Source organism: Leptopilina heterotoma, unplaced genomic scaffold (assembly GCF_015476425.1).
Source record: "Leptopilina heterotoma isolate Lh14 unplaced genomic scaffold, ASM1547642v1 Lhet_19, whole genome shotgun sequence".
In the NCBI taxonomy this organism is placed as follows: Eukaryota; Metazoa; Arthropoda; class Insecta; order Hymenoptera; family Figitidae; genus Leptopilina; species Leptopilina heterotoma.
The window spans coordinates 172050-197601 of NW_025110908.1; the positions used below are offsets into that span (position 1 = coordinate 172050).

Below are 25552 nucleotides of genomic sequence, written 5' to 3' on the forward strand. Positions count from 1 at the left end.
GAATATTTAAATATAATAGACCTCTCACAATTCAGGGAAATGTAAAAATTAACGAGAATCAAGCACTGTGTAGAATAGAGTAGAAAAAGAGAAAGGCGATGATTGGATAAATATAACTGTCTATAAAGAACTATTCAATTGAATGCACCTAAAAGAGAGTTTAATCTTCCGAGGAAATTTTCGAAACTTTACTTAAAATCTGAAAAATTTACTCTTTCAGGAGAAAAAAGATACGAAAGATGATAAAAAAGAAACAAAACAAAATAAAGATTTTTCCCGAGAAAATACAAAATAAATAACGAGAAATCTGAGACAATAACAAAAGTTACTCCTCAAGGTTTATATTTATAATCAAGAAAATTAAAAACTAATTAAAATGATGTTTAATTCATATAAAAAAAATCCTCAATTAGAGATCTTTTTCTATGTACATATAATTGTTGCACTTTCTCCGAGATCAACAATCTCATGAAAAAAACTAGTCATTATGTGTCACGAAAGAAAATAGAGAAAGAAAAGAAAGAAGAACTAAAATTGAAAAGAAATTAAGAAATACACTCGATTTTCTGAATATTCTTTTGTAAACTTTTTGATAAGAAAAAAAAAAAATTTTCCTTGTGAAATTAGAAAATGACAATTCAATGTATTATTTAAGAAATGGAGAAGTAAACACAATTTGACCTTGATTTTGGGCTGTAAAAGTTTTACCGATAACTCATCAACTATTATTGGATGAAATTGCGCACGTGACCTACCATAATCCAAGATTTGAACTTGCAACGCGGGAAATGTGTCAAATTCAGAGAATGTGCGCGGCTAGTAGAGAAAGTTTTTTAATCGAGTTTAACAGCAAGAGGTGGTTTCAATGCCGTACGTCATTGTCACATACGCCTACGCATACTGAGCATTCAGCTGCGCGAGAAAAGGACGAGGGAGCCAAAACAAAATAGAAATCAAGTCGACGCACATTAATTAACTGGTTATGGAAAGAGAACGAGAAAGAAAAAGAAAAATCGAAAGAATACGTGAAAAACACATTCTCGTTATTTCTCTTAATCAAAACAAACGACTGTCAAAAAAAAAATGCACATGGCTCTACTTCCGGATTGAAATAAATTAAAATACCTGGGTTCAATTTTAAGAATAGAAAATAAACATCATATCGTAAAGTATAAAAGAATAATTGTATAGTTAATAGTATAAAAATATCCTGGGATTATCTTTACCTTACCATCGCCTGACCCACAAATCAAAGCACACACTATGTAAAATTCCACACACTTAAAAGACAGTGCCAAGGTTCATGGAAAAGAAAGCACACGACACTGTCAAGTTTTTTCGACGTATTGCAACGGAAATGAAACACTCGCGTACTGACACTCCGAATGTCGTGGCATGTATTGTACGTTGAAATGAAGTTTGGCAGCTGTCACTCACCGTTTGCTCGAAGAAAACAGCACACAGTAGTGGCGTAGCGGAAAAAGTCACTAGGGGGCACAACGTGATGGCGGTGCTTCGGTGGTGCAAAGCGATTTTGTTGTGGATTCTTCCTTCGTTGACTTGCTCTCTCTCTTTCCCGGTTTTCCACTTCTCCCGCGCCGCCAACTGCGCTGCCCCCACCCGACTCTCTCACCGAGAGAGAGAACCCCTTCTACCACCCGCACTGACAGTATTATACCGGCGAACGATGCCAGGGCCGTATATGAAAATTTCTCTTTACCTCCAAGAAAATAAAATTTTCTTTTTAGATAAAACAATTTTCTTTTTGTCACTACTGTTTTTACTACTCTTTGTACTACTATTGCTGTGAACTACTGCTGTTTACTATACTCGTAAACATTTTGCAAATTAAGTATATTTAATTAATTTTTGGTATGAAAATCGATTTATGAATTTTCTTTTTTTTAATATATGCTGCGGTATTAGTTATGAATTTTTCAAAATATACTCTGATTGTCTCTTTCTTTCCTAATTTACAGAAGAACCAATTCCAATGGTTGGTTTTTAAGAAAGCCACTTATTCCGGGCGATAATAATTAACTATTCGGCCCTGATTACTTCTCGCAGCAGTAGACGTTCAAAATTTTGATCCTAATTTTCTATTTGCACACAAAATAAACGAAATGACATTTGAGTAATAACGCTGCTAGTTGACGATAATTTGAACTTAAATAATTTAAATATTCCATAAAATTGTTTTTACAGTCATCTTTGAAGAGGAATTCAATTAAAATAAAATAGGTAAGAAAATATTTTGATCCATTTTCAATTTTTATTTTTTAAATTGGTAGATTTTCAAATTTTTAAGTGATTTTGTAGTAAAATTTGTTTTTGTATCTACAAAAGAAATGACGAACGAAAACAATGATTTTTACTATTTTTTGAAACTTTTTTTTCGAAAAAATTGCTTTTAGACTAAAAATGCCAAAAAATACTATTTTTATTTAAAAATTTATTAGTTTACTTTTCTAACTAATTTCAAGTCATAATGTTTAATATAAAAATTATTATATAATAATTAACAAGATATTCAAGATATTAAATTACAAAAGGTTTTATTGAAAGTATTTTGAAATTTTAATTCCTGGTGGACAAATTGAATTGAAAAATATTCAATAAGAAGTATTAAAATATTTATTAAACAAAAATTAATCAATTAATTTTGACAAATTTTATTTTTAAGTTCTGAAAAAACGTGGATTCCAAAAAATCGTACTTAGAATTTTTTTGAAAATAATTGGAATTCTCGAAAATAATTTCAAAAAATTGAAAAGTAGAAAATTTTCTCAAATTTCATTAAAATAAATTTTATATTTCAAGAAAAATTTTTTTTAAACTTTAAAAAATTATTTAAAAATTTTTATTATACTTTTTAAAGAATTGTAATTAGAAATTTGGAAATAACTAATTTTTACAAAAACTTTTTGTATTTAAATAGTTCAATTATCGTTGAATTCTATAATAAAAATTTATTTAAAAAAAGTATTTCAGTTTAAATTTTGAAAAATAATTGAATAGTAAAAGCGTTATAACTTCAGGAATTTTGATAAATAATTAAATTTTAAAAGGTTTTTAAATTTAAATCTTTTTCTGCCAAAATTGAATTATTTTTAAACATTTTCATAAAATTCTTTATTAAAACAATTCAATTATTTTCAAAATTTTTTTCGAAATTCAATTTTTTACCACATATTTACAATTTTAATCAAAGTTTTCCAAAAAATTCAATTATTTTCAAAAATTATTGTTATAAAATTCTTCAAACGAATTCAATTATTTTCACAAATAATAAGTTTTTTTACAGAAATTCAATTATTTTTAAAAATTTTAATAAAATTCTCAGCAAGAATTGAATTATATTTTCATAAATAATAAAAATCACTCCAAAATTTTAATTATGTTTAATATACAATTTTAAACAAATTCCTAGAAAAATGCAGTTACTCTGAAAAATTTTATTAAAATCTTTCAAAAGAATTCAATTATTTTCAAAAATTCTGATAAAATTCTTTATAAGAATTCAATTTCAAAAAATATTTAATTATTCATTAAATTATTTATTTTTGTGTTTATATATTTTAGAAATTTCATCGCAGAATTTCAATATTTTTTAATTAAGTTTTAATTGAATTTCTCAAAAAATGCAATTATTCTTAAAAATTTTATCAAAATTCATCGAAAGAAGTCAATTATTTTCAAAAATTTTGATACATTTCTTTATAAGAATTCAATTTTAAAAAATATTTAATTATTCATTAAATTATTTATTTTTCTATTTAAATAATTGAATTCTCGTTGAACTTTCTAATAAGAATTCATTGATTTGAAAAAATTGAATTTCATCTAAAATTTTAGATAATAATTGAATATTTTATGAATTTTTGTAAATAATTGAATTTTAAAAGACTTTTATACTAAAATCTTTGAAAATTTGAATTGTTGCAAAAACTAACAATAATATTAAAAATTTTACATATTGAGAAATTATTTATTTATTATTTTCTTAAAAATTATTAAAGTTTTGAATAATTTTATTCGAAAATTCTATAAAAAATCATTGACTTTTGGAAGAACTGCAGTTTTAATGTTTAGAAATAATTAAATTTCTGAAGGTTGCGTACATTCAAATTATTTAAATTAAATTAAATTAAATTAAATTTTAATTAAAATAAATAAGAATCAGTTTTTACGTTTTTTTAACAAAAATTATTAAATTTTTAAATAACATAATTTAGAGATTAAGAAAACAAATTAGTCTTCTGAAAAATTGTTAATTAAAATTTTTTTTAAGATAATTGTATTCGGGAAAATAATTTTAAAAATTGATAGCAAAAGTTTTGTCAAATTTCATAGAATTTAATTTTATCACTTTTAAATATATTGTTTTGAAATTTAATCGTATTTTTAATTATTATATTTAGAAAACTTTTATTTTTTTAAAAATAATAAATTTTCAATAATTAAATTTCAAAAAGAAAGTTTTTGTAACTAACATGGAGCCATAAAATTTCACCCAAACTTGCGCGCGTGTGTAGTTATAGGTTCATAATAAAATTATGATTTAAAATTAGTTTGAAAAAATGGATTTTCAAATAAAAAATAGAATAATAATTGTATTTTTTAGTATTTTCAGCTTAAAAACGTTTTTTTTTTCTTCAAAAATAGTGAAGATAAATTTTTTCATTTAGCAATTTTTTTATGGATGCAAATGCACGTCTTGTGTATACAAAGTTTGTTAACAAACTAACTCATTAAAAAGCGTAATATATTATAATGGAATAATAACAATATATGTACAAATATTTACTATTTCATTTGGAGTGAAAAAGAAATTTCCTTTACCCAAAAGAAACAAGTTTGGGTTCAAAAAATATGTACAAATTTGAATTCGATTTTCATATTTAAATGTTTAATATTGCCAAGTGTCTAAATCTAAATTCCAAATGTCTCGTCCTGTACTTGTATAATATAATAAACTTTATTAAAAAAAAATTTTTTTTAAAAATACAATTTTCCTAATTCACCATTTTTCCCAATTTGTACGAATGTGCTTTCTCCATTATTACATTTTATGAATTTTCCGATAATGCGTCTTGAGGCATTTTAGTGTTAAATAAATTTTATTACAAACAATACACTTGTGCGTCACGCCACAATCATAAGCTTTATGTCTATTCATGGTGTATTTATCCGAAGAACTATAACCACAAACCTCACAACTAAACAGCAAATGACTCATATAATTTCTATTATCATTTTTCGATTTTTGAAAATTTCTCATATTTTCATAATACGTTTTATTTATCCTCTCTTCAGCTCTATGATGCGAATAAGCATTCTTCTCAATATCCAGCTTTCGAATTCCTATTAAAGTCGTCAATTTATTTGCTTTACCTGCAACATTTAAAACAATTCGTTTAATAAAGTTCAGAAAATGTGTAGGTGAGCAAAAAACGTCAAAAAAACGGCACAATAAGTACTTATTCAAAAATGTGTAGTCTGTATGGAATTTATTCTTGAAAAAAACTTTTTAATGGTACCTATGGTAAAAATTTTTTTATGGGAGATTTTTTTTTATGCGCAACCTGGAAACCTATGGAAAACCTGTAAATGTCAGGGAATTTTATAAACCTTGAAAAAATCCTGGAAAAGTCGCAGGGAATCTTTATCGGAAATCTGGAAAATTGTTGTTTTCTAAAGTTATTGGCGTTTATTCTTGAAATATAATTTTTCTAAAATATTTTTAAATTCAATTTTAAAAGAGTTGCGTTTACAATTTTCATAAGTAGATGAACTTCAAAAGATTTTGGTTTAAAATTTTGTAAAATTTCAAATTTTAAATGAATTTAATTAGAAATATAATAAAACTTAGATTTAAAAAAACATTTAAAAACTAAAATTCTTCTGAAATTATAGTTAAATTTTTTAATATATTAAAATTATTATTAATTTAATTGATTATTAAAAATAATGGATTTATAGAAGAATTTTAGTTAAAAACACTACAACAAATTGAATTTTGAAGCAATTACAAATGATTGCAGAAACTCAATTATTTTCAAAAGTTAGTAAAATTCTTCTCAGAAATTCAATTATTTTCAAAAATTTTCATAAAATTCTTGTCAAAATTTTAATTGTTTTCAAAAACTTTCCTCAATTCAATGATTTTAAATATCTGCTACTTTAATAAATATTTCTAAAATAATTCAATTAGTAAAAAAATTTTTAATAAAATTCAAAGCAAACATTTAATTATTTTCATTGGAAATAATAAAAATTTTACAGGAATTCAATTATTTACAAATTATTTTCATATATTTATTCAATAATTTTCATAAATAATAACATTTTTTACAGGGATTCAATTCTTATCATAAATAATAAAATTCAATGCAGAATTTCAATTATTTTTAATACAATTTTAATGAAATTCCTCGAAAAAAGTTTATTATTCTTGAAAATTTTATTAAAATTTATCAAAGAAATTTAATTATTTTAATAACCTTTGCTACAATATATTTATAAGAATTTAAGTATTATTTTCAATATATTTTTAATTAAATTTCTTGAAAGAATTAAATTATTTTTAAAAATGTTAATGAAATTATTATTAATTCTCGTCAAAATTTTAATTATCTTCCTAAATATCAAAATGCTTCTCAAAAATTGAATTATTTTAAGAAATTTTAATAAAATTATTTGCAAAAATTCAATTATTTGCATTAATAATAATATTCATCGCAAGAATTCAATTATTTTCAAGAATTTTAACGAAAATATTGTCAACAATTCAATTATCTTTATAAATATGTAATAAAATTCTTAAGAGAAATTCAATTATTTTTAAGAATTTCAAAAAAAATTGTTTGCAAAATTCAATTATTTTCATAAATAGCAATATCCATTACTAAAATTCAATTATTTTCAAAAATTTGAATGAAATGAATTGCGAAAAAATTTATTTTTTTTCAAAATAATTTTAATAAAATTCTTCGCAGAAATCTAATTATGTTTAAAAATTTACAAAAATTCTCGTCAAAATTTCAATTACCTTCATAAATAATAAAAATTTTCTCCAAAATTCAATTATTTTAAAAAGTTTTAATTAAATTCTCTTCAAAATTTCAATTATCTTTATGAATAATAAAATTCATCTAAAAAATTCAATTATACAAAAAAATTTTAATAAAATTCTTCTCAAAAATTCAATTATTATAAAAAATTGTAACCAAAATCTTGTCAAAATTTCAATTATTTTCCATAATTTCCCTCAATTATCAATGACTTTCATTATCTACTGATTTCATAAAATTTTCCAAAAGAATTCAATTATTTAATAAAATTCTACGCGCAAACATTTAATTATTTTCATAAATAATAAAAATTTCACAAAAATTAAATTGTTTACAAATTTTTTTTTATAAAATTTCTTATATTCAATTATTTTCATAAATAATAATTAAACTCATCACAGAGTTTAAATTATTTTTAATACAATTTTCATCAAATTAATAAAATTCCACGCAGACATTTAATTATTTTCATAAATAATAAAAATTGGACAGAAATTCAATTATTTACAAAATTTTTTTTATAAATTTCTTCCCAAAAGAATTCAATTATATTCGTAAATTCAATAAAACTCATCACGCAGAATTTCAATTATTTTTAATACAATTTTAATCGAGTTTCTCGGAAAATGTAATATTTTATTCTAAAAATTTTATTAAAATTCACCAAAAAAATTCAATTATTTAAATATTTATTGATAAAATTCTTTATTAGAATTCAATTTTAGAAACCATTCAATTATTCAATAAATTATTTATTTTTAAATTTAAATAATTCAATTAAATAATCGAATTAACGTAAATTTTTCTAATAAAAATAAATTTTAGTTCAAATTTTAATAAAATTTATCAAAAAATTTCAATTATCTTTATAAATAAAAAAATTTTCTCCAAAATTCAATTATTTTAAAAAGTTTTAATAAAATTCTTGATAAAATTTCAATTATCTTCATGAATAATAAAATTCTTTCCAAAAATTCAATTATTTAAAAAAATTTTAATAAATTCTCAAAAATTCAATTATTTTCAAAAATTTTAATAAATACTCAAAAATTCAATAATTTTTAATAATGTCAATAAAATTCTCGTCAAAATTGTTTTCAATTATCTTTATAAATAATAAAATTCTTCTGAAAAATTCAATTATTATCAAAAATTTTAATAAATTTCTTGGCAAAATTTCAATTATAGGTACTGTTTTCATAAAAATTATCCAAAAGAATTCAATTATTTAATAAAATTCTACGCAAACATTTAATTATTTTCATAAATAATAAAAATTTCACAAAAATTCAATTCTTTTACAAAATTTTTTTTATAAATTTCTTCGTAATTATTCAATTATTTTCATAAATAATTAAACTCATCGCAGAATTTCAATTATTTTAAATACAATTTTTATAAAATTTTTTGAAAATTGCAATTATTCTTAAAATTTTTATTAAAATTTGTCAAGGGAATTCAATTATTTAAATATTTGTTAAAAAAAAAAATTCTTTATAAAAATTCAATTTTAAGAAACATTCAATTATTTAAATAAAATATTTATTCTCATAGTTAAATAATTGAATTCTCGTAGAATTTTCTAATAAATATTGATTAAAAACTTGAATTTCAAATTAAAATCGATGAAAATTTGAACATTTCATACTTTTAATTAAGAATTCTATAGAAATAATTTTTATAGCATTTTTCTCAATAAGTTTAATGGAATTTTTTTTAATTATTCAAAGTTTTTAATTTCTAATATATTTAATTGAAAAATGTCAGAATAATCGAAATTTCTTAAAATTAAATTATAAACGAATTTGAATATTCACAAAGAACTTTTTTAAAACTTATTTAAAAAAAAATTTGACCTAAAGAAGAATTTTAGTTGAAATTTCTAGAAATAAAAAATCGAAATGATGAATGTTTTGAAGAAGTTAAAGTCACAAAGTAGCAAGTTTGAATTATTATAAAATTTATTATTATTAATAATTTATATTATAATTATTATTATAATATTATTTTAAAATATTATAATTATTATATAATAATATTCTTGTTATTGAGTTTCAAATTTTTGAAAATCTTAATTTCTATAGAAAAATAATGATTAAATATTTATTTAAAAATCAAGTTATTATTTTCGAATAATTGTCGTTTTAAAAACACCTGGAAAAATTTCGTTTTTTTACATGGAGAATCTGGAAAAGTCAGGGAATTTGAAAAGAGCATAAGCGTGGCAACCCTAATATGGAAAGAAAAATGGAAACAGATTTTGTTTTAATTCACTCTAAAAACTTTAATAGACCCCTAATGAGATAAACATCTACAAATAATATTGCTTTTTGCTACAATACATTTTTTTGTGATTTACATATAAGCACACAACTATAATTCAAAATTTTTAAAACATTTCCTAATTTCTATCGTGAACCATACGAATATGTTGCGTTAGATAATCCTGCCTTTTGTAAATTTTATGACATATAAAACATCTATGTGTTTTGCCACACTCATTCTTTTTGTGTCTGGTGAATTTATATTTCAGATTAAAATTTGCTCCGCAATGACAACTAAATAGAAATCGTTTATTCTTTTCCTTAACTGCCGGATTGTGGGAGCATTTTTTTTCGTGTACTGTTTTTCCACGACTAGCCTCAAAATTTCTATTACAAAATCTACATGTCAATTTTTTTTCCACTTCCTCCTCTTCTTCCTCGTAATTTTCTTCTTCTTCTTTACGTGCCGATAGTGATTCAATACTCCGAATGTAAAGAGTCGGAAAATTTTCCCCTTGATACAATTCACCTGTAACAGAATTTTCTTGTTAATGTTTAAAAGCAGTTCAAGCTTTTACTGTTTCTTAAAAAAGATCAAATTTCAATGCAGACCATGAAATTAAAAAAAGAATTAACTAACCTTTTGTTATAATTTTCATGCAAAAATAAAAGCCGAACGCAAGTGCAAAATACTACGAAGTGTTTGTGATAATGAATCTTTTTAAGCATTTCGTTAATTTATTAACTAAATAATTCCATGCATGAAAGACGGTAAAACTGTAAAAAAAAGACGGTAAAAATGTAAAAAAAAGACACTAATAGAGTAAGAAATTCGGTACAGATTTTTAGTCTTTATTTTATAAATGAAAAGCTTTATATAATCCATTTACGATGGACCCGTCGATGGTGTCTTTTTAGAGCATCCAGTGATGCGTAAGTTTTATTACATTTTTTACAAAAATTGGATGCGCCACAATTAGTGAGTTTATGCTTAGTTAATTCGCTTTTTTGATTAAAATTATAACCGCAATTGTAGCAACTGTAGATTTGAAACTTTTTCAGCTTGGTATTAATTATCGGATTTGTGGAACAATTATTTTCATGAAGTCCTCTTCCGCGAGTTGAGGCAAAATTCTTTCTGCAAAATTGACAGGGAAACTTGACCCCTTCGTCTTCTTGTAATACCGAGGTGGGATCTTCTCCTTGCACTGATTCATCTGTAACATAAAATTTTTTTTTTATTAAAGTATTTTAAAAAAAGAGAATCGTTTCTTGAAAAAGAATTGTTTTAAAGGTATTTGGTACGGATATCATATTTCAATATTTACAGTATTATTTAAAAAAAAATTAAAATTATTATTATTATAATTATAATTATTATTATTTAAAAAGTAATCGAGACACAATTTTTCTAAGGATATCAAATTGAGACAAAAAAAGTGTCAAAAATGTTGCGAAGCAACGTTTTTGATACATTTTTATAAAAATTTCACAGAAATTCAATTATTTACAAAATTTTTTTTATAAAATTCTTCCCAAAGGAATTTAATTATATTCGTAAATTCAATAAAACTCATCACAGAATTTCAATTATTTTTAATACAATTTTAATCGAGTTTCTCGGAAAATATAATATTTTATTCTAAAAATTTTATTAAAATTCACCAAAAAAATTCAATTATTTAAAAATTTATTGATAAAATTCTTTATTAGAATTCAATTTTAGAAACCATTCAATTATTCAATAAATTATTTATTTTTAAATTTAAATAATCGAATTAACGTAAATTTTTCTAATAAAAATAAATTTTAGTTCAAATTTTAATAAAATTTAACAAAAAATTTCAATTATCTTTATAAATAAAAAAATTCTTCGCCGAAATTTAATTATTTTCAAAAATTTTAATTTGACAAAATTTCAATTATCTTTATGAATAATAAAATTCTTTACAAAAATTCAATTATTTTAAACAATTTTATAAACTTTTAAAAATGCAATTATTTAAAAAAATTTTAATACAATTCTTCTGAAAAATTCAATTATTTTCAAAAACTTTAATCAAATTCTTCTGAAAAATGTAATTATTTCCAAAATTTTTAATAAAATTCTTCTGAAAAATTCAATTATTATCAAAAATTGTAATAAAATTCTTGACAAAATTTCAATAATCTTTATAAATAATAAAATTCTTTTTAAAAATTCAATTATTTTCAAAAATTTTAATAAAATTCTTGTCAAAATTATTTTCAATTATCTTTATAAATAATAAAATTCTTCTGAAAAATTCAATTATTATCATAAATTTCAATAAGTTTCTTGGCAAAATGTCAATTATTTTCAACTTATTTTCCTCAATTCAATGACTCAATATTTACCATTTTCATAAAATTTTCCAAAAGATTTAAATTATTTAATAAATAATAAAATTTTCAGGAATTTTAACAAAATTCATTGCAAAATTTAATTATTTTCATAAATAACAATATGAATCATAAGAATTCAATATTATTTTCAAAATTAATAACATTCTTCGCAGAAATTCAATTATTTTGAAAAAATTAAAAAAAAATGTCAACATTTCAATTATTTACAAAAATTTTCCTCAATTCAATGACTCAATTTTTACTATTTTTATAAAATTTTACAAAAGAATTCAATTATTTAAGAAAATTCTAAGCAAACATTTAATTATTTTCATAAATAATAAAACTCATCGCAGAATTTCAAATTATTTTCAATACAATAATTTTAATCAAATTCCTCGGAAAATGCAATTATTTAAAAAAAATTTTATTAAAATCCGTCAAAAGAATTAAATTATTCTAAAATTTGTTGTTAAAATTCTTCATGAGAATTCAATTTTAAGAAACATTCAATTATTCAATAAATTATTAATTTTGGTATATATTTAAATAAATGAATTCTTGTAGAAAATTTTCTAATAAATATTCATCTAAAAATGAATTTCAGAACAAAATCTTTGAAAATCTGAATTTTTCATACTTTTAACAAAGAATTCTGTAGAATTTAATTTTTTTTTTTGAAAAAGGTTAATTGAATGTTTTTTTTAAAAATTATTTCAAGTTTTTTTCTCTAATATACAGTTGTTGAATTTTCGAATAATCGATGAAATTTCTTAAAACTGACTTGTCAATAAATGGATTTGAATATTTAACTTTTTCAAAAATATTATTAAAAATAATAATTGATTTAGAGAAGAATTTTAGTTATAAATTCTAGAAAATAATAGTTGAATTCAAATGATTGAAAATAATTTAGAAAAAGTTAAAGTAACAATATTCTTATAATATAAAATAATGATTTTATTACTCTATATATCATCTTTAAATATTAGAAAACAGGAAAATTTTCTTTATTTCTAATAAAAATTAGAATTCTTTTTGTTTCTTATTTTCTAATTCTATAAGAATTTCTTTATGTTTTATGGTTAAGAAAAAATTTTATTAATAGTTTTAAGTAAAATATTCTTTTATTTTACTCGGCCTGATTATATTTTTGAAAGAGGAAATAAACGATTTCTGAATAAATAACTAAATATGTGTCGAAAACAAAGATTTATTAACTTATCCCAAGTTTTTGATGATCAATAAGATTCTTCTAGATTTTTAGTTTCTTAAATTGATATACTAATCATTACTACTAATGAAAACATTTATTATGTACAAAAGACATTCAAGAAAGTGACGTTCGATATACAAATTATAAAGTAAGGAGAAAATTAATTCACATATTCTTCTAAAAATATAAAATTGAGACAAAAAACGCACCGAAATCATTCTTGAAAAACCAGACAATTGGCAACAATAAAATTGATACGAAAAAACATATCAAAATTATTGCCAACCGTTCGGTTGGCAACAATAAAATTGAGACAAAAAACATATCAAAATTGTTGGCAACAATTTTGATATGTTTTTTCTCTCAATTTTATATCCATAGAAAAGCTGTGATTACACTTTATCCAAAAAAAAAGCAGTTACTTTTTTCTTGCCACTAACTAAGTTCTATGGAAACAATGGACTGTACGAAAGTGTCTCTCTAAATTATTTCGCGACGAATACATTTTGTTGCATATTTTACACTTCTGCGACACGCCACAATAGGCTTTATGCTTATTGAAACCGCCTTTGGAGCTAAAATTAAATCCACATTTGTGACAACTGAACCTCAAACGTCTCAATTCTTTATTAATTGCCGGATTCTGTAGACATTTGTCTTCGTGACGTGTTTTTCCACTCAATGTTCCAAAATTCCTTCTACAAAATTTACACTCTTCAACGGCTTCCTGTGGTTCCTGTCTAATCAGCAGATCAAGGTTCTTAACTAATAAAACCGGCGATTCCATAAAGTCACCTGCAACACAACATGATTACGTTAAATAGTGTTTTTTTTTTTAATCTTAGTAAAATTTTATACTTCTTTAAGGGCATTTGAACCTTTTCTTTAACCTTTTTTCTATATTTTTTTGAACCTTTGTTTTAATCTTTTTTCTTTATTTTTTTATACCTTTTTTCAACCTTTTTTCTTTATTTTTTTGTACCTTTTTCAACCTTTTTTCTTTATTTTTTTAAACCTTTTTTTGAACCTTTTTTAACGACAGTTTTAGAACATGTGCTTTGCACAAGCTGTGAAGTCATAATGGTTCAAATGCTCTTAAAAAAGTTTTGAATATTAATAATGTATGAAATTTTAAGTAATACTGATTAATACGAACATTAGTAGTATTAATAATTAATGAAACAGTGAATGAAGTAATACCCGTACACATAGTAGCATTTGTGACAAAACAAAAAAAATTATTCCACATTGTGACAATACACATGCATATTTTTTGAGTCTGACAAAGAAGCACGAATTTATTGCAACGATTTTCGATTTTTGAGCATAAAACTAAAAATTAGTTTATAAGTAAACATGCAAAATCACAATATAAGGATTAAGAGACCAGAGTGAAAATTTGGAAATATTGATATTTGTATTTTCTAAAAAGTCAATTTTAAACTACATCGAAGTTTTCGTTTTGAATAAAATTTCCGTAAATAGGTCGTAACATCCTTGAGTAAAGAGTGTATTAATTAATTTCTGTATTAATTAATTAATTAATTTGTTAAAGTTAAGTAATATTTTTAATTTACAAAAACAAATCGTTCGGTTTTCTCTTCCACTAATATTTCCCCAATTCGCATGTTCCGGACACTTTTCGTTTAACTTTGTACACCGAGAAAAAAATATATTTGAATCATAATTATCTTTGTCATACAGTCAACCAAAAATTATTTTTGAATTAAACGTATAATAATTTTGATTCAATACATAATAAGTCTGATTCAATAAAAATAATTGTGGGTCCCAATCAAAGAACCGGTTATAATTTTTTAAGACTCAAAATTCTCCACCTCTAAATAAAAAAAGGTGTTAACATTTCAATTTCTTGAAAACATTTCGTATTTGTATAAAAATTACAATTAACAAACAATTAACAAACAGTATTCGAGAAAAATTAAGATCTTTGAAAAAAATACCGAAATTATAAAGATTACCAAAATTGGAATTAAAAACAGTTTAATTTTTGACTTACAGGGCAATGATTTTGAGCTTTAAAAAAATAACCGGTTCTTTGATTTGGCCCCTCAATTGTTAAAGAACTTTAATTCAAAAATTTTTTTTGATTGGCTACAATTTTTGTATTAAAAAAAAATTCCCACAGTGTAAATAGTAAAAGTTTTATACATTTAATTAATATTAAAATTAATATTAAAATTTAATACATTTTTTCTTCCGTCAAATAATGTTTACGGAAAATTGGTTCTCGAAAAAAATTAGTTATCTATTGACTATGAACAATAATACACTGACCCTTTCGAACATGTGCTCTCAGAGTTTTTAACGAAGTATAAATTTTATGACACTTTTTACATTTGTGCGTTACACCACAATCGTAGGTTATATGGCGGATTAGAGATTTTTTCTGACTAAAATTATTACCACAATTTTTGCAACAAAATCTAAAACGTAACATGCGCATATTAATCTTTGGATTACGAGTGCATTTATTTTCGTGAACTATTTTATTGCTCTTGCGTCCGAAATTCTGTTTACAAAAGCGGCATGAAATTATCTTCATATTCGTATCGCTATCATCTTCTTGCGACGATGATAGAGGTTCAATTTTATCAATTCTTAGCAGTGGCCATTTTATTCTCGACGATAATGCTGAAATAGAAAACAAGTTTTTCTTTTAGTCAAATAGATTTTTTGATATTGGTGAAATTTTTGGTAATTTTCTAACAAAATGTGTAAATATACAAATATGTGGATTGGTATAAAGGAATTCTGATTAATATTTGTATTTGCAATAATCAGTGTTGATACTACTTAATACATTTAATTTAATAGACATTTGGCTTTAAAAATCACAGGGTTGCCAAGCAAATTATGGAAATGTCAGGAATTTTTATTAAAAGTAGTAAAAAAAAATTGTAGTTTTAGAATTCATAAGAAAATTCTGAATTTTTGTGTCTTTTTTGTTTGCCTCATAAACTATGAAATTACCACGAATTCTAATACAAAATATTCAATTTATTCCAATTCTGACAATAATTTTTCTTTTTAAATAACTTAATTTTTGAAGAACCGTCATAAAATTATTACCTATGAAATACTTAATGAATAATTGAACTTAAACATTTCAAAAATAATTAAATTCTAAACGAGTTCAGTTTACAATCATCATAACTAGATGAAATTAATTAAAGATGAAATTAGTTAAATTTTTTAATATATATTTAACTAGTTATTAAAAATAATGGATTTATAGAAGAATTTTAGTTAAAAAATACTAAAAAAAAATTGAATTTTGGAGAAGGTTACAAATTATTGCAGAAATTCAATTATTCTCAAAATTAATAAAATTCTTCGCAAAAAATTCAGTTATATTCAGAAATTTTTTTAAATTCTTGTCAAAATTTCAATTATATTTAAGAATGATAAAATTCTTCTCCGAAATTCATTTTTTATCAAAAATTTTAATAAAGTTCTTGGCGCAAAATTACAACTTTTACAAAAATTCTCCTCAATTTAATAATTTTCAATATCAGATTTAATTATTTTCAAAAATAATAAAATTCTTGGCATTCAATTATTCTCCTAAATAATGAAATTCATAAGCAGAATTTTAATTATTTGTAATTCAATTTTAATCGAATTTCTCGAAAAATGTAATTATTATTTAAAATTTTATTAAAATTCGTCAAAAGAATCGAATTATTTAAAAATTTATTGGTGAAATTCTTTATCAGAATTCCATATTAGGAAACATTCAATTATTCAATAAATTACTTATTTTGAAATGTAAACAATTGAATTATCGTAGAATTTTCTAATAAAAATTGATTTAAAAATTAATTTCAGTTAAAATTTTATTAAAATTCTTCAAAACATTTAAATTACCTTTATAAATAATAAAATTTTGTTAAATTCAATTATCATTATGAATAATAAAATTCTTCTCAAAAATTCAATTATTTTCAAAATTTTTTTAAATTTTTGTCAAAATTTCAATTAATTTTATAAATAATAAAATTCTTTTCCGAAATTCAATTATTTGCAAACTTTTTATAAATTCAATTATTTAAAAATTTATTGATGAAATTCTTTATCAGAATTCAAATTTAGGAAACATTCAATTATTTAATAAATTAGAGTTAATAATTGAATTATATCGTAGAATTTTCTATTAAAAATTGATTTAAAAATTAATTTTAGTTAAAATTTTAATAAAATTCTTCGAAGAATTTCAATTACTTTTATAAATAATAAAATTCTTTTAAATTCAATTATTTTTATGAATAATAAAATTCAATAATTTACAAAAACTTTTTAAAAATTATTATCAAAAATTCAATTATTTTCAAAAATGTGAATAAAATTATTCTCAAGAATTCAATTATTTCCAAAAAATTTAATAAAATTCTCCTCAAAAATTCAATTATTATCGTAAATAATGATATTCTTCTGAAAAAATCAATTACGTTCAAAATTTTTATTTATAATTCTTTGTCAAAATTTTGATTAATTTTATAAATAATAAAATTTTTCTCCGAAATTCAATTATTTTCAAAAATTCTAATAAAATTCAACGCAAACATTTAATTATTTTCATAAATAAAAAAATGTCACATGAATTCAATTATTTGCAAATTTTTTATAAACTTTTTTTCCAATAATTCAATTATTGTTATAAATAATAAAATTCCTTAAATGAATTCAACTATAAAACTCATTCAATAACTCATTAATTCAATAACTCATTCAATTATAAAACTCATCACAGAATTTCAATTATTTTTAATATAATTTTAATCAAATTTCTCGAAAAATGTAATTCTTATTAAAAACTTTACTAAAATTCGTCAAAAGAATTAAATTATTTAAAAATTTATTGATAAATTTCTTTATGTGAATTCAATTTTAGGAAGTATTCTATCAATAAATTATTTATTTTAAAATTTAAATAATTGAATTCTTGTAGAATTTTCTAATAAAAATTAATTTAAAAATGAATTTTATTAAAAATTTGAGATTATAATTAAATATTAAATGTCTTTTATATTAAATTTTTAGAAATAATTGAATTTTGAAGAGATTTTATATTAAAATCTTTAAAAATTTAAATTTTTCATATACTTTAAACTAACAATTCGGTAAAATTAATTTTTAGAAAAAGTTTAATTGAATTTTTTCTTTTTTTGAAATTATTTGAATTATTTAAATTATATTTAATTTATATTTAATTGGAGAATTTTCGAATAATTGATGAAATTTCGTAGAATTGAATTGTAAAAAAATTTGAAAATTTGTATAAAAATAAAATTATATACAATTTATAATTTGTATTTGAAAATTTGAAAACTTTTTCAAAAATCATCAAAAATATTTTATTTAAAGAAGAATTTTAGTTCAAAATTTTAGGTTTTTGAAAAATAATAATTGAATTGGAATGATGAAAATAATTTCGAAGAAGTTACAGTAACAATATTCTTATAATATAAAATAATTATTTTATCACTCGGTTGTCTTTAATTATTATAAATTGTTGAATTTCAAAAAAATTAAATTTTTGTAGCAGCCCTGAATCAGATTTGTAAAATTTTTTGTTAAGTTGATAAATTAATATAATAAGTTAACAGTATTTTTTACATTCTATTAAAAAATGAGAAGCTCTTGTTTTTCCGTGTATTTCTACAAACAAAACACATGCTTCTACATATAATAAGGATTTCTATTCTCTCAATCTAAAATCTTAATAACTTATGACAATATGTATAAAAAATTAATCTAAATTAAACTATATTAATTTATTATTTTCATTTCTTAAACACTTTTTCCAGAACTTTTATGCCAAAAGTACATTTCTAAATATAATTATTATTAATTAAGAAAATGCACTATAAAAAAAAAGATTAAAAAAGATTCTAAATTAGAGTCTGATTTTGGTATTAAAATAAAACCAAATTACAATATTTAGTACCAAAATTCGTACTAAATTAGTACTTTTCTTTTTACAGTGTGTTAAAGTATGATCGATTATTATTCTCTTAAAATAACTTTGTTAATTCTTTGGATTTCCACTTTCAGGCTCCTTTTTATATTGACAACGTCGATTATGTCGTTTTAAGCCAAGAATCGTTCCAAAAATTTTATTACACTTTGTGCACTCGTGTATTTTGCCACAATCATTAGCCTTATGATGTATTAAACATCTGTATTCAGCAAAATTACTCCCACAATTATTACAACAAAATCTGTTATGTAATATTTCTTCCCTGATTCTTTCATTCCGACTGCAATTTCCTTCGTGTAGTGTCTTTTTATTATTGTATCCAAATTTCTGATTACAAAAGCGGCAATAATAGAAATTCACATTGTTGTCCACATCCACCAATGATAATGGTTGTAACTTTTCAATTCTTTTTACCTTTAGTAGCGGAAGTTTTCCTACTATCACTGTCTCATCTGTAACAGAAAATGAAAAGACAAATTTGAAAATTATTTTTAATTAGAATCTGATTATTTTCCTGCTATGGTCGAATACAAGTAGAAAAATACAAAAAAAAAGAATTTGAAAACTTTTTTGCTTTAGAAAATTTTAATGGTTTTTTTAAATGCAAAATTGTATGGAAAATAAAAAAAAGGAAAAAACTTGAAAATATTGTATTTTGCAGTAGGTTTTTACAGACTACATCACAGAGTTTGTTGTAGAAAAAATAATAAACTTATAAAATAATATTATTTGGCAAAATAACAATTTTTCGAGTATTGACGAATAAAGAAGAATAAACATAATATTGTGATTCTTATAGAATGAAATTTACACCTTGAAGGTAGTATTCTTTTGAGTCGTTTAAATAACTTGTGTTTTAAGGTTCGGTTGCATCAAGTATGTGAACCCGTATTCTTCTCAACTTTTTGTTACTTAAAGAACAACTTTTTGTTACTTCTAAATGTTGTATGTAACATTTAGAAATGATAAATAACATTTAAAGTTTTTACTATCCATTTTTGGTAAAATAAAATTAATAACAAAAAAAACAAACGACACTTTCGGTTAAGGATTCCTAATTTTTAAATGGTTCCCCCAACGAGATTTTGTCGAAACTATAGTTTCAATTTTCAGTAGCAGAAAAAGAAAATTATTTTTTAAACTTTAACCATTCTCTCTGCAATTTACACTTCTTTCCTCGATCATTATGAATTCTTAAGCCTTCTAATGTTCCAAAAGTTTTATTGCATTTTTTGCACTTGTGTATCACTCCACAATCATTATTTGTATGCCTAATTAATTCTTTTATTCGACTAAAGTTGCTACCACAATTTTCACAACAAAATCTATCGCAGAGCATGTTTTCGTCAACGTTTCCATTGCGACTGCATGTTTTTTCGTGAATTATTTTTTTATATTTTCGTCCAAACATCTTATTACAAAAGCTGCATAAATGGATGACATCATTTACGTTCTCATCGATTTCTTTTAATGGCGTTAGACGTTCAATTCTTTTTACTTTCAGAAGTGGCAATTTCTTTGCAATCCTTATTACTTCGTCTGTAACATAAAAAGTAAGTGGAAAAAATTTTAATCGAATGATTTTTTTGTTAAATTTTATCAACATTTTTCGAAGATTATCAAAATTGAGACCAAAAAAAAAAAAAACGAATCAAATTGTTTTAAAAAATTGTAAAATATGGAGAATCACAAAAAATATGGAAACAGAAGAAAAAGAAAAAATTGTAAAATAGAGAGAATCATGAAAAATAAGGAAACAGAATTTTGAAAATATTTTTTTATATTTCTTGATACATTTTAATTTTTACACTTTATCGAAGTGTATTTTAACAAAAAATAATATTATATTTTAGAATAATAACAATATCATTGCGACGTTACAAAAATACAGAAAATTGTACTTTTCCTGATAAAATTTACTTGCTTAATATAGTAATTATTTTTTGCCAAAGTAGTCTTTCCTTTAAAAAGATGTATTTTTGTATTCTTTTTAATCGACATTCGATTAACTAAAAAGGTATTGCATTTTTTAATATAAAATAATAATAATAAAGAAAAATTAATTTCGTTTAACAATTTATTATTATTAAACAGTTTTTCTTGGTGAAATTTTGTCGAATGTACTTACAAATTTGTTAAATAATTTAATTTAAATTTATTTAGCAAAATTGTCAGCAAAAATAATAAAGAAACATGTTAAAATAATATATTTAATATAATATTCTATTATATATATTATTTATATTTTAATATTATATATTTAATAATAAAATATTAATTATTTAAGAAAATAAATAGGGACATTATTTAAAAAATTTTTGTATAAATAATAATTAAAAAAAAATTTGATTAAGGAAAAACAAATTGTGTAGGTATAAATGATACTTACTCATAAAATTGTATACTATTGGTTAAAAAATTGATCGATTTCACAAACTTTTGTTATTCATTGTTAAGAATCATGAAAAATTATAATAAATTCAACAAAAAAAAATTCTCAATTTTTCTTACAAATTAGTTAATTTTTCAAAAAGTAAAATTAATACATAGGTACAGATAAATTTTAATATCAACCTTTCATTAACAGTTTTGATAATTTGAATGACCTGAATCAGAAACTAATCCAATTAATTCAAATTTAATGAATAAAGTTTTAAAAAAGAAATTTTAAATAAATTCAAAAAAAAAAATTTTTTATTACAAACATTTTTTTCCAATTAAAAAGAATTTTCTCCTTTCATTCTGATTTCTATTATTAACTAATCAGTTCGATTTTTTAAAGTACTTTTAATAATATTTTTAATAATAATTTCAAAAATAATTATTAATGAAAAAAACTAACATTTTTTTCATACCCAACCCTTTAATTTTAAATATATTATTGCATTAAATAATTTATAATTTATATAGTTAATTATTAATAGTTCGTATTAATAATAACAACAACAACCACGAAACACAATACAGTCGAACCTTTTGGAATGCAACTCTATTTTAAAAAATTTTTTTCTATTAAAAAATGTTCAACAAGAATTATTTTCACTTATAGTTTATCAGAATATTGTAAAAATATTAATAAATCAAATTATAAAATAATTTTATTAAGAATTATTTACTGCTAATAAAATATAAAAAATCGAGTTTCATTCCGACAGGTTTCACTGTAACAGACCGAAAATTCTAATGTATTAAAACCACTAGAAAAAAAGGTTACATATAATTTGAAATCTATACTGAATGAAAGAACGAAAAAAAAAATTAATATAGGTAGTCAAAATTATAATAATAATAATAGTAATAAAATATTGAAATAATAAAAATAATAAAGTGTGGGGGGATTTAAATTTGTAAAAACCCAAAAAGGGTACACACGAAGAATTATAAAAAAATTGAAAATTTTAAAAAATTAAAAAAAAAATAGAAAATTTTTTAAAAAAATAAAAAAAAATAGAAGAAAATAATAAAAATATAATAATAATAATAATAATAATAATAATAATAATTATTATTATAGTTAATTATTAAAATTACTCGTGCGCCGAACAAAGCGGTCGGTCTTAGAGATATATATCAGTCACTGGGCCATTTATAATAAATTATGACGTTTTCGAATATGATAATTTAAATTATGTAGAGTAACAAAAATTTTATTGCATATTTTGCACTTGTGCGTTATGCCACAATCATTAAACATGTGTCTCTTTAAACTTCTGTCGTGCTTAAAATTACTGCCACAATTGCGGCAACAAAATCTATCTTTTAACATGTTCTCGTTAATTCTCAAATTGCGACTACACGTTTTTTCGTGTATTCTTTTTCGGGATTCTTGTCCGAAATTCTGTTTACAAAAGCGGCATAAATAAATAATATTTCCATTGTCATTAAATTTTTCCGCTGGAATTAGTTGTTCGATTTTTTTTATTTTTAACAGCGGCTTGTTTCCGGTAAACGCTGCTGCTGCCGCCTCATCTGTAACATAAAAAAAATGGAGAAATAATGAATAAATGAATGAAATTATACATTAATTATATCGATTAATAATGTATAATTTTTTAAATAGTGTTATATATCTACTTAAAATATATTGTGTTAATTAAATTTAAAAAAAAATTAAAAAATTAATTATATTATTGTTTATTAATTAATTATACATTATCGTTAAAAATAAACACAGAAATAAGAGTGTCTCTAATATTCTATCTGTAACTTAGCATGGAGTTTATGTACAATGTTGTTATAAAAAAAAATAGCTGCGAGGTGTGTGTATCCGACTCGCGTCCCTAAGGTCCATGGTTCGATTCCTCGTAGGCACGAGATTTTTAATTTCTAGTTTCAAAGTATTTCGTGTACAACTTAATAATTAATATTATTAATAACTTAATTAATATCATTAATAATTAAATTAATAGTAATAATGGTTAAATTAATAGTATTAATAATTAAATTAATATTATTAATAATTAATAATTAATCTAAATTGAAATACAGATTATTAATAAAATAAAGCGAGTTTAAATAAAAAATAATAACCTTTGGAATAAAAATAAAACCTTTAGTCCCCATCACCAAAAACCTGAGAAAATATAGTAAATAAATATAATACAATAAGTAGATAGAATTATAGTTTTATATACAATTTCTAAATATCTAAAACCGTTCAATTAGTTAATTATTAATTAATTTTTATTAATTCAATTAATTCAACAGTTTTAACATAAAACCATATTGGCGTTTTTACCCCACTCTACTCTACAATTTGGATGAATAAGAAAGAAAAGTTACTTTCATTTAATAATTTATATTTATTAAAAGATTTTTTTTGACAAAATATTGTCGAAAGTGTGAAATTTTCTTAAATATAATGTATGACACGCTCCCGAGAAACGTACCTAAAAAATGAAAAATTTTAGGTTATGTTTATAATTTTTGAAGTAAAAATACGAAAAGAGAATCAATTATTATTAAAAATGATTGAACTTCCAGTTTTCGTTACATCTAAAATATTATGTAAGAACTAATTTCAAATTTAAATAATTAAAAAGGAACTTTTAAACAACAAAAATCTAATACAAACATAACCTCCCACACAGCAGCGAAACTTTCTTAAAAATTAACTTGCTCCGAAGTTTGCAACTAAATCTTTAATAAATTTTCAAAAAAGTTTCGATGCTGTAATATGTTTTCTTTCTACTTTTCTTATGAGCATGTCACAAACATTTCCCTCGAAATAATAATTTCTATATTATTTATGCCACATTAACCATTCTCAACTACTGTATTATAACATTTCTGAATATGACACTTCAAGTTACGTTGGGTTCCAAAAATTTTATTACACTTTTCGCACTTGTGTATTATGCCACAATCATAAAATCTGTGTCTGTTCAAACTTTTAATTTGTTTAAAATTACTGCCACACTGATCGCAAAAATATAGAGAGTGCAACAAGCTTTGTTCCAAATTATCATTTCGACTGCACGTTTTTTCGTGAATTGTTTTTTTAAATTTCTTTCCAAACATCTGATTGCAATAGCGGCAGAAGTAGATGTTTCCACTGTCATTAACTCTTCTTCTTCTTTTTGGTAGCATTTGTTCAATTCTTCTCACTGCTAGATGCGGCACTTCGCCCATAATCCATGTTTCGTCTGTAACATAACGTTGAAAGAAACAAAATTACAACGAATGATATAAATTTATCGATTGTTGGGTAAGATAAAAAAAATTAAAGAGCATAATCATACTATTTTTATGGTAATACCCAAACTATCAGGAATTTTTGTTTGTATCAAATTTTTTTTATTAAAATTGCTGGTAATGCTGTCACAGTGGCAACAATGTTCTGCCATCTGTAACACACAAAAATGAAGATACAAATTAATGTCGAATCATAATTTTGGTAATGACAACCAAACCAATTGATAACTGTAAAACAATAGATAACTGAAAAACAAAAATAATTGGTAAATAGAAAACAAATTTTCATTGAAATAAGAATTTACATTTATGAATTACATTTGGCATTATCAACCATTCTTGTCCTTTGCAGTACGACACTTCCGAACATGCAAATTCAAGGTACGTAGTGTTCCAAAAATTTTGCCACACTTTTTGCACTGGTGCGTTTTGCCACAATCATGAAGCATGTGTCTCTTTAAACTTCTTTCCTGTTTAAATTGACTGCCACATTGGTCGCAATAAAATTGAGACTGTAACATGTCCTTTTTGATTCTTCCATTACGACTGCAGGTTTTTTCATGAACTGTTCTCTTAAATTTTTGTCCAAACTTCTGACTACAATAGCGGCACAAAAAGATGTCTACACTGTCACTAGCTTTTTCTGATCGTAGTAGTTGTTCAACATTTTTCACTTTCAAAAGCGCCTCTTCGATTGTAATCCACGTTTCGTCTGTAACATAAAATTAAGGAAATAAAATTACAACGAATGTTGATAAATGGAGTATATAAATAAATTTCTATTTATTTATAAATAAAAAAAATAAATAAAATCAATGATCATAAATGAAATTTGTCGTTGATCATAAATGTAATCAAAAATGCATTTTAATTAATGTAGTTGATATGATTTAATTGATTGTAGATAAAGGTTGGTTGGATGGTTGCTATCCGTTTA

The 25552-nt window shown here is 22.1% G+C and overlaps 4 protein-coding genes across 5 annotated transcripts in view; all 4 read right to left on the reverse strand.

Annotated features, from left to right (window-relative positions):
• LOC122500564 (protein bric-a-brac 1) overlaps positions 1-1599 on the reverse strand; it is a 111033-nt gene extending 109434 nt beyond the window's left edge. Inside the window, exon 1 of one of the 2 annotated variants that reach the window (XM_043609554.1) lies at positions 1232-1599. The gene's annotated coding sequence lies outside the window, so the exon portion shown is untranslated. The remainder of the gene's footprint in view (positions 1-1231) is intronic. The other variant, XM_043609555.1, reaches the window with a different exon arrangement.
• On the reverse strand, positions 1488-13704 carry LOC122500601 (zinc finger protein 33B-like). Its single transcript, XM_043609611.1, has 5 exons — positions 13440-13704; positions 10228-10554; positions 9498-9866; positions 5137-5394; positions 1488-1720 (listed from the first exon to the last, which is right to left on the reverse strand). Exons 1-5 carry the CDS (start codon positions 13702-13704, stop codon positions 1488-1490), a joined length of 1452 nt encoding a protein of 483 aa, XP_043465546.1.
• Positions 13705-23703: 9999 nt separating this feature from the next.
• Positions 23704-24566, reverse strand: LOC122500653 (zinc finger protein 761-like). Its single transcript, XM_043609687.1, has one exon. It carries the CDS (start codon positions 24550-24552, stop codon positions 24178-24180), a length of 375 nt encoding a protein of 124 aa, XP_043465622.1. The 5' UTR covers positions 24553-24566; the 3' UTR covers positions 23704-24177.
• Positions 24567-24682: 116 nt separating this feature from the next.
• Positions 24683-25337, reverse strand: LOC122500602 (zinc finger protein 569-like; the record flags this gene model as incomplete). The annotated part of the gene is made up of 1 exon (XM_043609612.1): positions 24683-25337. A coding segment is annotated over one exon (393 nt), but the record flags the coding sequence as incomplete, so codon positions are not given.
• Between the last annotated feature and the right edge of the window lie 215 nt (positions 25338-25552).